This window comes from Micropterus salmoides, unplaced genomic scaffold (assembly GCF_014851395.1).
Source record: "Micropterus salmoides isolate LMB-PRFRI ecotype aquatic unplaced genomic scaffold, ASM1485139v1 Ms_hic_scaffold_18, whole genome shotgun sequence".
Classification (NCBI taxonomy): Eukaryota; Metazoa; Chordata; class Actinopteri; order Centrarchiformes; family Centrarchidae; genus Micropterus; species Micropterus salmoides.
This window is the reverse complement of record NW_024040928.1, coordinates 8,843,186-8,857,544: the sequence shown is the minus strand read 5'-3', so window position 1 is coordinate 8,857,544 and position 14,359 is coordinate 8,843,186. Positions and strand designations below refer to the sequence as shown.

The following is a 14,359-nucleotide window of genomic DNA, read 5'->3' as shown; positions in this document are numbered from 1 at the left end:
TGTATATTATTTTACAGCTGGTAAAGGTGGGGCTAATTTGAACTACTTTATATCCTGCCAGGTTTCACCTATAATACATCATAAATTATATTTTCCATTGATAGTCTGAATCTGCGAAGTAACTAGTAACTTAAGTTATCAACTAAATATAGTGGAGTAAGAAGTACAATATTTACTTCCAAAATGTACCTCACAATTTGACTTAAGCACAATAATTGAGAAATTGTACTTAGTTACATACAGTTGTTACATTCCACCACTGGTAGTTGTATAGCCCAAAATTTGAGTAGATCAAAGATCATTTTCCCTCATTGCTGGATCTCAATGTGAGCGTGTCTTATGTGGATTTGAAGTAACAACGGGACTCGCTTATGAATGTTGTAGTATAGCTCGTAGTTGTCCTAACTTTTATTTCTTTGAGATGTACAAATATACAGTATTTTAATTTAATGTGCCAGTAAAACAGATAAAAGACATTTTATCTGGCAAAATTGCTTTTGAAATCTATGTAGTTTTCCCATTTATAATACTGTATTGTCTGAGGTAGGAAAAAAACTGGACATTCATTCAGCCACTACAACTGAGCAATAAAATAATTTTAAATGTGACATAACGGTCTGTGGTTTCATTAGTCAATGACAAATGTCTTCAGAGTTTTTTCCTGCTTCTGTCTCTGAGGCTGAAGGACACAGACACCCGTGAGGAGGCGGTGACTGTGGGTGCACAGGGAAGGTGAGGTAGGGGTGCAGCGCCCTGGCCTCTGCCCCCATCCTCCTCATCTTCATTCTTCCACTCCCTTGTCTCCTCCTCTCTGACCAATAGAGGGTGTCCCAGAGTTTGCCCCAGGAGCTGACTGACTTCGCAGGCCTTCTGCTGAGCGTTTTCAACTGCTGACACACATGCACGCCGCCTAGAGCACAGATGAGCACACACAAGTTAAAATTGCTGCATTTCATCAAAGTAAGGAGACGTCTAGACAGGTACAGTGATGCTGAGATGTTTGTATACCTCACTTGACTCAGGCATTCAGCACTGTGGTAGTACTGCGGTGTTCCCACATTAACACTCTTGTCCAGCTTCTCCAGCAGGACACTACATACACGCTCCATCTTCTCAAAGTCTGAGAAAGTGACCACGACCTGTGGGCACATTTTGTTACACTGTCATGTATAACTCAACACACACATGTGCTGTAGAGTTAGTGAAGGGTAACAGCATCATGTTTTTCCAAATACTCCACCTCTGCATCCATGTGATACTGGTCTGCCTCTCTATGGAGAAACCTCCTCACTGTGGTGTCGTTGTCACTAACACCATGTTGTCTAAGCAGAATGAATAAATTAAAGAGTATTTCATTCATTGCAATCATGGTGTACTTCAAGAGACTTAGAACAAGGCGAAATTAGCAAATTGACCTTTTTAAAATCTAAATTAAAATATATTTCACACAAAATAAGTAGTGAGCATCCAATTAGAAAGCTAACAGGGCTGCCAGCCCATTTGCCTTCCATATGGTTTCAATTTGTAATTATTGGTGCATCAATTACCACTTTTACTAGTGCAACTACAACTCCTACTTAGAATAAATTATGGCCCTTCAGTGCTAACGTTACCCATGACTGTATAGAGTAGGCTAGTTACTCAATAGTCCTACGACCAGTGCTGGTTAAGTATCAAGGAACCTTTCCATAAGAACTGCGCAGTTTCCATTGTATGCTACTTCACACTTCCAGTTACATTCCACCACATTTCTGAGGGACATGTCGTAGCCTACTTTCTACACTACTGTATTTTATTGACAGCTACAGTTGCAAGCTACTCAGTGTCATTTTGTTGATAGCTAACGTTAGCTGTTACCAGAATACTTCAATGCCTCAGTTAACAGCACTAGTTTAGTTGTAACATTTCTATTTAACGTTGAAGTTAACGTTACCGCAGCGAATACTAACCTAGCGTTATTGTTAGCTATACAGTTATAGTGTTAAACTAGGTTATATTTTCACCTGACGGTTTGTAAAATGTATTCAAGTCGCCGTGACACGCTGTTGGTGACCTCGTTGACTGACTCTTTGCTGTTGCCCACACTGACCCGCACCGACACTCGGTCCGCCGGGCAGCAAACCTCCGCTGTTCCCGTCACCTGGACCTCCCTAACCCGGTTACTGGGTCCTGGACGAGTAACTGCTCGCACTTCGAGTCCCTGCTCATTTTCATTACCGGCTAATTCCCGACCAGCAGCCGGTAGTATCGCAGCGAAGACTCGACTCTGGCCGTCCATTGTTTTACACAGTCTAGCCTAATTGGTAAACACAAACCAACTTCCCGCTACTATGGCAATGAATGTATTGCTCGTCGGGATTTGTAGTCTTCTTCTTCTTCACTTTCTTCTTCTTCTTCACCTTCTTCACAGTTTGATGGCGGTCCAGACACGTTGCATTAACGCCACCTGCTGGAGTGAACACTTTTCCACTTCAAATTCATGAATCTCCAGGGCTTTATCTCTCTCTCGCTTTGACACACATTCAATGATAACCATCCCACTCCTTGTTATCCTGATCTATCGCACATCTCCCAGTTTTCCTCCTACAAACTTTCCAACCTCATGTGGATCCTTGAATATCCGTTTGTGTCACTGCTACCATACCAACAAGATACTTCTCCTCTTTCCTCATTGTCTGACTGGAATCACTTGACACTTTGCTTCGCTTCCTTTTCTTTGTATTTTCAAATCCTCTCGTGTCCTCATTTCCTATTTCGCTCCGTTTTATAACTCTCAGGGCCAATGTAGTCATGGCTTTCGACTTGTTGTGAGTGATCTATCAGGGTAAAAAAAATGCTGATTTTGCCAAAGCCAGATGCTAAGCAATGAGTAAAGTAGTTCCTAACCGTCTGAGATAGGTGAAACTCCTAAAAACATATTGGTGCGTGTCCTAACCTTAAGATCCCCAAGTTTTTGTAGTAAGAGGACTTCATAAAGCATAACAGTAAAACTATAGCCGAGAAGTCAGAGGTAGGTCAAGGTTCAAGATACGTTGATGTGGCATTCTACAGGACAGGACTGAGGAAGAGGAAGGTGAGGTTGAGATTGGTATTGTGGGTGAAAGTGACAGCATTACCCCACTTCCCTCTGACAGTGAGGATAAATTTGAGGAACCAATGGTGATCAATGAGGTGGGGTATGAAGACGCTGATGATGATGATGATGATGATGATGATGAGGACTGGTCTGACAGCATAGATTCTGGATATGACTCCATGTTTGAGGAGGAGGAGGATTTTGAAGATGATGATGATAACATCAGACCTCGCTCCCCTCTCATCCAGCAGTTCTCACCAGAAAACATTGTGCAGGGACAGCAACAAGTGTATCCTCCTGTTACTGCTGGTGCTCCTGTTGCCGGTCCCGCTGGTGTCTCCCTGTGATGCTGTTCCTCAGCAGCTGATGGTCAGGCACCCACAGGTACCTATTAAGCATCAGGAGCTTCCTGGGTCAGCAAGTGGAAGAACCTGAAAAAGGTCTACCCTCAATTTCTCAAAGGTCGGAAGAGTCCGCTCCCCCGACCTCAGGCCTCTGCTCCTCCGCAAAGAGGAGCAGGGACGAGAGCTACAGAGAGCAGGTAAGTGCAAACAGGCACAGGTGGAACTGTGAGGACAGCCATGAAGAGTCAGCTACCTCAACTTCAGGCTTTAGCTTCTTTACATACAGGATGAGGGAAGACACATGGAGTCAGCATCCTCAACTTCATGCCTCCGGCGGTGGGCTGATAAAAGTCTCCTGCAATTCTTCAGTTCAGGATTATAAATATTGCATCAGCCTCCCCACAAGATGCGGAAAACTGAGACTCTACATCCAGGATTTCCATGAAGACAGAGAAGATGTGTTTACTCCAGAACAGATGAGAAGGAATGACTACTACAGGACCAGCTGGAGAGATGTCCCCTTTCTTTCAGTCAGCTAAGTAAGTAATCCCCTCACTAAGACTACAGCAGTGCCAGTAGTTTAATTAAGTGGAGGTATGCTAAATTTTACTACAAAATGTGGATCATATTTATTATAAGAACCTTCTTAAATATGATTCCATTGTTCATAATGTAATTTCATTATTATTGGCCAAAGGTAACAATATAGCTACCAACAATGTAAAGGTTATAGCAGATGTCAACCAACCAATCATCAAGTATAACTAATAAATAACAGCTGCCTGCATTAACGTTACCAGTTTCAAATGTTTACCCTGGGGTATGGCTTACTGGGGGCTCTTAATTTGGACGGAACCATGTTATAAATTACACCTGCTCTGGCTAGTAAAAATATCTGGTTTGTATAGTTTTGAGTCAAGTTTATATGTTAAGCATATTAGCACGGCTTGTGATACATTTGGAGATAAACTGTGATATCAAACAGTTGGATATACATTATAGATGTGTGATTGGATTTCATCGTAAATAGCAGTTTTCTGGCGGGTATTCAGAGGATGCAAGGTGGAAATAGTTTACTTTTGCATAATTAAGCCAATAAATGTCTGTATTGGACTCTGCACAAACCTCTTAATTTCTGTTAATAACAGAAGTACACTTGAAAGCAAGTAGGCCTTAATACCTTTCTGCACATGTACACAAGAAGCCCTAAAAGAAGATAGAAAGGAGGCCATTCAAAATGCACATCCCATAATGCACTGTACAGGCATATCTTTCTTATAAAATGAATATATCAAGATTTTACCTCTAGGTGTATTATCTGCTAGCAGAATATTGTTTCTTGTATAGCAGCACTTGTTATAAACATCCTCCTGCCATTTCAACAGAAAATATGGTACACACCTCAATACAAGTACTGTAGTACTTGGGTTAGTCAGTATCTCTGTTTGGTCAGCAGATGGCAACAAAGTATAAAATAACAACATAGGAAAAATATGTCTGCACATGAAGTCATAGGATATGTAGAGGCCTTTACATGCAGTGTAGAGTATTCAGTCCAAAGGTATAGATACATTTGAAGTTACTTTTTTTGGAATAATTCTAACTGTCAAATATTTATTATTTAGTATTAAGGCTGCACAATTAATCAAAAATATTAATGAAATTGCGTCATGGCCAAGTGTAATGTTGCACAAGCTGCAATATTGTTTTGATAAAGGTAAAATGTGTGTCAAAACAGTGTTGTAATGAAGTACTGTAGTGCTGCAGAGATGCCATGGCCTACAAATCTTGTTCTCCAATTGTAAGAAAACACATTTGTTTTGTACAGACCCCAGCAAATGACACATGGTTTTAATATTTTTTTTCAGTGAAAATGAAAACTGTGATGCAAGAATGATCATTCCAACTAACCGTGAATCATATCACAATCGTAATATCTTTTAAAATAATAGAAAATTATGATTTGTTTTACCATATCTCTCAGCCCTGTTTTGTACTGGTACTTCTGGTAGTTGGAAGAGGTAATAATAATGAGACTAATAATAATAATAATTATTAAATAATTTGGCTTACACTGCACCATATTTTGAACGTAAAAACTCACAAATATAAATAGGTAAATGTCATATTTCATTACTAAAATGTCCTCACGTTAGTTTAAATGTTTTAAAGCACTGTTTAATGATTAGTGACCAGACTTTTTAAGGGTCTAAGAAATGAGGTGATAGTAAAAAGCAGAAAGAAAAAAGTGAGAATCATAATACAAAAGAGATAAAGTGTATAAAAATAAACTCAATTTAAACTTTATTTTTAGTGTTTTCTTTAATTTTGGAATAAAATATTACTTAGTATAAAGAGACGACATTGTGCATAGTCTATCTCATTAATCTGTCAGTTTGGAGGCCATGTAATCTGCAGTCTCTCCATGTACTTTAGTCCCCTTATGTGCCCTCTTCTTTCATTTTTCAAGGACATTTGGGAGAAGCCGAGATTTGATCCAATTCTGGACGCTGGTTTCTTTAAACAACCAAGTTTGTTTGGTTTCCCTGGAGTATTAAACTGTGAAACGGGCTTTATAATCACAACCTAAAAATACAAGGCCATATTTGTTGTTATTGTCTCCGGTTTCGCCGGTCCCCCTGTATGCTCTGTGAAACCCTAGATCTGATGCACAGCTCCAGCCAAGAAAGATGCAGCACCCTACAATAGGCTATTTTCATTTGAGAGAGCATGAGGAAGAGACGAGACCCTTGACTGTTTAATCTTCACGGGAGTCCCGGGGCATTTTGCTTGAGTGGCCCCCGTTTTCTCTCCTCTCCTAGCTTTGCTCTAATCACTTCAAAAAATGTGTCTCTTCTCGCTCTGCTGTCCTTGCTCCCCCTCTTCTGACCAGAAAGATGGCTCTCTCACTTTCTGAAATACTTAGAGCAACATAGTTGGGTGCTGTGCTGTTGTGGTAAATGAAAATGGCGGTAAATTATTTGTTCAGTTGGCGTTCATCATAAGGACACCAACCACTTGCATAAACAAGAATCCATTTTACTTTTGAAAGCATTAATTCTTCTTTTCCACCCAATGTTTATGTAACTACCATCAGTTTAATGGTACTTATGATGGCTGCCATGAAATTATGTTGTAAAGATTTATGTTAACCGAAAAAAGGTTGGTTGCATAAATAAAAAGCTGGGTAAACTGAATTGAGGAGGTTTTGCCCTCCGCTGTGTCCCTGGATGTTAGGTGAAAAGGGTCTGATGGAGACTGTGGCCGCTTAGGGAAAAAGATTTGACTGTAATGGTCTCTGAATCTGTTGATGTCTCTCTCACTCTCTCTTGCTCTTTCAGATGAAGTAATAAAGTTAGCTGTGCTGGAGGCCCTCCACGTCTCACCATAGACCACAATCAAGGCCCGTGCAGTTTTATTGCAGTTTTATTTTCATATTGTCCAAGAAATCTCCAGACTCCCTCCTGTGCCCGTTGCCATAAATTGTACATTTTGACTGTATTTCTCCCACTCTGCGTTTTTTATTTATGGGTGAAGGCGATAAAACATGCAGTGTGCACTCTGTGTGTCCACAGCTGTCATCTGTCTAGGACTTTATTGTCAGAGAGAAAAAAGTGAAATTTCATTTTTTATTTCCCCGCACAAATCTCTCCCCCTGTTAAAAACAGATGCTGATAGAATGAGAAAACACAATAAATGGAGAATTTCATTGTTTACGTCTCCAGACTCTTCCGATGAACAGTTTTATTGGTTATAAAGCCATCAGTATTCAGCTCTGTGTAACAATAGGTTCAGCTGGTGATCATTGTTTCATCAGCAGGAGGTGCCCTGAACTTGTGGGCTAATAGTCGACTCACAACTGGAGCTGCCAATTCTTGGTCATTAGTTAGATGAACAAGATGGACAATTCCTGTGTTTGTCATTATGCAATGTTTATTTTTTACTTAATTGACTTTTGTAGTTTAACAGCTGTGTAATTATAGCAGGAGTGTAAACAGGGTCGTAATATTTCCACAATGTGACCTGCATCGAGATAGGGTGTGTATGAATAAAAAGACATGTTGTGCAAAGATGATCGTCCCCTAGCTGTTTTTGCTTGTCCTCATACATGCAGGAGGGTGTTGTGAATGAGATAACCTTCCCAGGTGCTGTGGAGCATGGCTGTTGTTTCACCTGTTGTCATGGCTGTAGCCAGAAGTTTAGAAATTCTGAAGAGCATCCTCTCAACACCCAAATTATGATCCAACAGTTCTAACAGGAGGTCTAAATGGTGTTTCATAGCTTTTAATTATTTTGTTGGCTTAGTCAAATGTAAAATACTCAGACTTACAATATTGGAATCAGCTTATAATATATAAACCGTATCAATGTTTTAAATTGATGTTACAGCTTCGACCCTTGCTGTTGTGGAGCCACTCAGAGGTCACCAGTTGAAGACAGCAGTTGTACTGTTCAGTTGTGTGTGAATGTACCGGCCTAATTGTTAATCAAGTTGGATGTCAAAATGAAAATGCCAGCATGCTTAATGCTCCATTAAAAAACAAAACAAAAATGAAGCACAGTGTTATTTAGCATTCTCTAAAATTATGCAAATTCTCTCAATCTCTCGGTCAGACCTGAGAGCATGTCTGTCTTGTAACATAACAGTGGGAGAGTGTCATTTCTGAGCATCCTCTAAAAAGGAGTAGGTGATTTGATAGTTATCTAAATGTAGATGGCATGGCATGTCTCCCTCAAGTTATTACATGGTGATACTCAGGGCCATATGAGCAAAATTACTTCAAATGAAAGCAAAGATGAGGCATTCTTGGATGGGATATTAAAAAATAGTTCATGAAAGTGTGCACTAGGAAATGGGATTGGAAACATAATCTTTCTTGTTTTTTAGGGAGTGATGAGCATAGGGCCTGAGAGGCGAGCAGAGGGGCGAGTTCACTGTTGAGTTCTCTTCATGTCAGTATATTATCAGAGGTATTTTCTCATGCTGTCGCTCAGCTCCACAGCGGCCATCTCTGTAAACAGCTCGTAGTCAAATAAACTGTCCTGTCCACAGCCAGTCTCCATTCCCATTTCTGAACAGATTAGCATATATTTTGACATGGTAAGCGCAGGTGTAATTAATTACATTAATTGCGATCATGCATTCTGTTTATGAGTGCTAGTTCCATGGTTGTGGTATTGTGCGTGCTGGCTCACTGGCATGACTTACTAGGAGAGAAACAGAGCTTATAGTTAATGTTATTAGCAGCACCTGTGCTTTTCCTGCTCTAAAGAGTCAACATGTTTGCAGTGAAAAAGATTTACGGATGGGCTTTGGTGAATGGTGGTGTAGATGAAACGCTTAACACGGCTGCCAGAGAATTGCCTGCCATTGGTTTAAAAATTGTTTCTGTGTATGTGTATGTGTATAGCTTGTTTGCTGCAACTATGGCAACTCGCAACATTATACACAGAATTATTGAAATCATTCAAATTTGGTCAGCATTTAGGAAAAATGCCGCACCTTTCCTGTTCATTTCCATTTGTGGTGTCTTTTATGGTTCGCTGATGAGAGGTTTCCATGTATGCCCCAAACACACACACACACACACACACACACACACACCATGGCACATACAAACACTTGGGGCACTGCTGAACCTGTTGTAAAGACCTCATAAAGACTCAACATCTGTTTATTACAATGTGAGCCAGAAGATTCTGCAACACAGACACCCACCAAGACAAATACCCACCCACTTAAACACACGCAGAAAGGTCTGCATGCTTTAATTACTTTGTCCAGGCATACACACAGGTGCCTAGGCTAAGCGCTGTCCCTAATGATGATAACGTGTAACGTGTATATGCACTAAAGAGAGAGCATTTTGAGATACTTGATATGCCAGTAATGCTTTGGTATGTTTCTGCCCACTTCAGAGAGCTATAATATGTGTCTGTCAGCCGGGTCAACAGGTGTGCCTGTATATATGTTGTGCTTCATTAGTATTAATGGCCTCTTTGTTGACACGGGTCAATCCATACATTTTGTGACCGCAGAGTATTACAGTAGCAGTGTGGCGTCTCGTGATTTCATTTACCTAAATGATCTCGTCTTTAATGCAGCTCTTCATCTCACCATTACTGTTTATGCATTTACACACATTTTGCATGGTTTACTCTTGACCATTTCCACCTCTTTCTCCCCATTTTTTTTTTCCTTTTTCCTGCAGATCTGTGTTTTTTAAGGCCTGGTTGGGTTTCAGGGCTCTATTAAAAGTTCAAAGGCAGCGTTTACTACTGTAACTGGAGCTAGTCTGCGCTGAGGCTTTTCACTAATGAGTGCACAGCATACACACACACACACACACACACACACACACACACACTCACTCGCAGGAAAAAACATATACACCACAGCAACACATGCTACCCTCATGGAGGCCGCAGCCATATTCTCCACAAAGTGCGTTGTTACTACAGGAATCCTGTCTTTTTGAGAGCCAAGATCACAGGCTTAACGACCCTTTCAGCACCCCGTCCCTGTTTGTTCCCTCTTTTCTCCTCTCTCTATGTCTATGATGTGTTTCTGCATCAAATCTTTCAAAAAAGCAGAGCTCTTTTTCTTGAGAGCCTGTTTTCACAATCTTCTTTTTGTTTGTAGAGATCAGCCAGCATGTATAAATACATTTTAAAAATAACTTAATTACATTTTTATTGAAAGGCTACAATTCATCTCCATAAAGTCATCCTGTTTGAGGTCATTAAATGTAATGAATTTGTCGTTTTTCTTTTGTAGGGTTCATTCACACATTGTCACCCTAACCCTGTGTTACTAAAACTGTGATTTACCTTTTAAGCTTCACTTCCTCAGTTACTTCTTAGTTTCATGTTCAGCTCTACATGGCACTGTATCACTTCCTGTTATTAAATGTCTTTACTGACATACTGTATGTTTGAGATCCAATGTGATACGCAGACCCTCTGTTTTTGTGTGCGTGTTGTAGTTGTCGAGTGTATGTGTACTTTAGATTTAAAGTGCATAAAGACCTTTAAGGACACGAAAATAACCAGAGAAATCGTTAATGGTTTCACTACACTGCTCTCCACAAACCTTTTATAACAAATTAGAATTTAATAATGTTTGTTGAGTCTTTGGGGCTCTGTGGTTTTGACCTTCCTCTCCGCTGTGTCCTCGGATGTCTGACATTCCAGAGTAAACACAAAAACAAACAACCCAGACTGTGAGGCCTGGGATTAGACGGGTGGTATAGACATATTTCCACTATGCCAAACCCTGTGTGTGTGTGTGTGTGCAGGGACATATCTGTGTGTGTGCGTCTGTGTTTTAGGGTAATTTGATTTCTTCTGTCATTAGTTTTCAGAAAAGTTGGGATGTTTTGTTCTTTCCAAATTTTTTATTTTATGCTTGACTTTTGATTTCATTTAATTTCTAGTTGTAGTGTTTATGTGATGTTTTTTGAAAGTACGACATTCAAAACACTTTTTTACGTCACTTTGCAAATCAATTGATATAAAATCTATTGACATCAATTTTGTTTGCAGGATAAAAGCTGCTCAAATAAAGAAAGTACTTTCCACAAAATTTTACCATTTAGCTTCAAACGATCCCAAATAAGACATTTTCTCAGTAGAGAGTAGTAGAGAGTATAGTGCCCCAGTCAGGTAACCAAAATAAATTGCAGTTATTCGTACTTAGTTTGTACGGCACTGCTAAACCAAAAGATAAATACTAGATAAATCCTTCAAGAATATTTGATTGCCTTTATTTTAAATACAGACAACATTTTACATTCTTTGTGTGCAAGTCCACAGCAATTTTAAGTATCTGATACTTACTTTTATGGGCTTAAGCATGTGTTTGGTACAGGAGTTGTAGCCGGTGGACTTGGGACAAAGGGGCGGGGTGGTGGGGTTCAGAAACTCAAAACGCCAAACGTTTATTATTGCCCCGTTTGCAGCGGACTTGCCTTCAGGGGAGAATCTCCAGCAGTGACCCTTGGCCCTAACGCTCAACTCCCTCCTCGCTGCACCCCCTCTTTCCTTCTCCTGCCTCACATTTGCGGTCCGAAATGTTGAAAGGAGAATAAAAGAATACAACGGAACAATATCTGAGGTCATCTGAGCTGAGGCGGCTGTTCCGGGAACAGCGGAGGTTTCTGAAGCAATATTCTTTTATTCTCTTATTATGGCAGAGAACGAGAGACGAGTGAAAAACATACTTCACAGCTTTTTTCATCCAAGAACAGATCCAGGGTGATAAAAGTGGACGCTCCCCCAGTTTTACAGTGCTCTCTCTCTCTCTCTCTCTCCTTCTCTTTCTCCATTCATCCTACCTTCCCTGGTTCTCCCCCTCTTTTCCTTCTCCTCCGTCATTCCTCATACCTCTTGGGAGCAGCGGTAGCCTACTCTGCTGCCCGTTGGCACAGTGGATAATAAACACCCCCACCACACCACCCCCGTGCAACCTTAGGGCAGGAAACTCCACACATACGCACCTGCACGGGCTGCCATGACAACGAGGACCATCTGTCCATCAAACCAGTGTCTTAAAGGATCTGTTCTAAGGCATATCCAGGAGGATGAACACACATAGACTCTCACAGCCGCATAGTGGACCTGAGTCAAGGGTTAAAGTACCCCATTTCCTGTCCAGACGAGACGCAAACACCCCTTCTCTCCCTTCCACTGAATTTCTTTCCTTTCTCTCTATCTGAGCTTGATATTCATCGGGCTGCATAAAAATCTTGTTTTTTTGTCCTTTTAAAGTGATTGATGCTGTGTTTGTGGTGGCAGGCTCGGCATAGTTGCCTTAGCTCATCTTAGTGATTATTAACCATACAGCCCTTTTCTCACAGGAGCTCTTAACTGCAGACCAAAGGCTGATTTCATAATAAGCGATGGAGTAAGCTAATCTCTGAAAGTTTTTTCTTTTCCAGACTACTCCCAAGAGCTTCATTAAAAGGGCATGATCTTATGTTACGCAGATTTGAAAAGGTTTTGGCGAAAGATTCTCGTTAGTCACTATTGAAACCAGCTCCTCCAAAATTATTTTGGGCTCTGTATTAAATCAGCAGTCTAAAAGGAAAAAAAAGTCTAAATAGAAAAAAAACACTCTAAAAGAAGTCTTTTTGAGGGCTTTTCAGAGCACATGTGGCCAAATGGATCTAGATATGGTTACAAGCATTTGAACGACTTGAGGCATATGTAATTTATCCCGCGCCGTATAACCAGCCTCAAAACTGGACACATCCCTCGCAAAACGAGACAAACCGAGCACGCGTTGTGTATTTATCAAGTATCCAGAATATAGTTGACTACTATTTTGCCCGTGTCTGCTTCGGAGTGAGCCTCTGTGGTACAGGGCTGCTCTGGTAATAGCCTGTGTGCTCTGCTGTGCTAAGATTAATGTGAAGACTTATTGATGTAATGATGGAGCCATGAAAGAGCACTCTGGGCCGTGGTTTGGGCCCAACACATGAGCCTAATGGACTGTGTGTGTATGTTTGTGTGCATGCGCTATATTTGTGTGTCTGTGGTTTTGGACAGAAACAGATGAAATTAATTGAGAGGTTTTGCGTTCATAAGAAGGGGACCCTGAGACTTGAGTCTGTATATTTCTGCATGATTTCCTCGCTCATAGAAAATACCTGACCTTAGGTGTGTGTTGATATGTCAGCGTGTCGGTACATGTGTGTATGACAAACTGGATGACCTCCGACTTCCCCTTTACTTGTCGTACATGCATGCTCCTGTGTGTCTCTTTTTTAAATTTCTATCCATGTGTTTTGCTTCGTGGTCCTTGGCTGCCCAGTACTTCCCTCGGTTAAAGGCCAGAGCGGCTCATACTGACACAGTGGGACGGCATGGTTGGAGGCAACTTGGGGGGAGGCTGAGTAAATACGACTAAAATTAAAGTGGTACCTTTACTACTAGTGCCCTGCGGTGTGTATGTATGTGTGGGTGTATCTGTGTCTTCCCAGATTCTCTGGTGAGGCCCAGCAGGTGCTGACAGGACCCCCTTCATCTCTCCACCCCCCCTACAAACCCTATTTGTGTGTGTGTGTGTGTGTGTGTGTGTGTGTGTGTGTGTGTGCCAGCAGGCTCGATCTGCTCAGTGTGGGCCTGATGTTTAAGTGATTGACAGTCGAGCAGTCACAAGGGCGATTGAGAGCAGTTGTGGGAAGAGAGGGACCTTACAGCCTCACAGCTTTCTGCCCTGAGGGGGAGAGAGAGACAAATACAGAGAGAGACGGAAGAGAGAATCTAAACACGTTAATAGACATACAGAGACGAGGTTTGAATGAATACATGAACCTTGAAGGGATGCAAAATGAATGAATGTTTAGCTCTCACGGTTAAACAGCAAATGGACAAGATAAAAATTGAACCTGATAAAAAAAAGCGGACTTGCTTCCTCATAATCACCCTGCTTATTCCCTGATCTCATGGGTTGGAAACCCTGGGGACCATGGAGGTTTATGGGAAATGGCTCATACTCTGGAAGTGATGTCATACATAGGAGACAGACCAAGCTCTCCCTGGCTGATAGGGCAAAGGGAGGACCAAATGTAAGTTGCAGGATCTGAAACACCAAAGACTCCTTAATTAAGCTGAGCTGTGACGTCTTTCAGGCCCTTCATAGTCCCCTGAGTTCTCAGTGTTTGTTCATGCTCAGAGAGCTCAGGGCAGGTGCTGCCATATTTCAAAAACATTTCATAGAAGAATAAAATGCTTTGGCTTTATGCTGCTGGTCCAGTGAGCTAGGTTGCATGTAATTCGTTTTGTATTTAGGGGTTAAAATTTGTCCTGTGAAGTTGATCAACACTCGCTGTCTTTCCAGCCACCCTGGTCTCACCCTCAAATAATAATTTAAAAATTGAATCATTTATTTATTTGAATTTCTTCTGTATGACCGCCACACAACCTCTTTATGGGC

The 14,359-nt window shown here is 41.1% G+C and overlaps 1 protein-coding gene across 1 annotated transcript; it reads right to left on the bottom strand.

Moving 5' to 3' along the window:
- Nucleotides 1–378: 378 nt before the first annotated feature.
- On the bottom strand, nt 379–2,324 carry irak1bp1 (interleukin-1 receptor-associated kinase 1 binding protein 1). Its single transcript, XM_038727451.1, has 4 exons — nt 2,004–2,324; nt 1,241–1,322; nt 1,009–1,139; nt 379–910 (listed from the first exon to the last, which is right to left on the bottom strand). Exons 1-4 carry the CDS (start codon nt 2,276–2,278, stop codon nt 649–651), a joined length of 750 nt encoding a protein of 249 aa, XP_038583379.1. The 5' UTR covers nt 2,279–2,324; the 3' UTR covers nt 379–648.
- Nucleotides 2,325–14,359: the final 12,035 nt, after the last annotated feature.

Coding starts and splice junctions, on each gene's coding strand:
- irak1bp1 (XM_038727451.1), bottom strand. CDS start 2,278: ATGGACGGCCAGAGTCGAGTCTTCGCTGCGATACTACCGGCTGCTGGT. Junction 1,323..2,003: donor TACATTTTACAAACCGTCAG/GTGAAAATATAA, acceptor CATTCTGCTTAG/ACAACATGGTGTTAGTGACA. Junction 1,140..1,240: donor AGTATCACATGGATGCAGAG/GTGGAGTATTTG, acceptor ATGTGCCCACAG/GTCGTGGTCACTTTCTCAGA.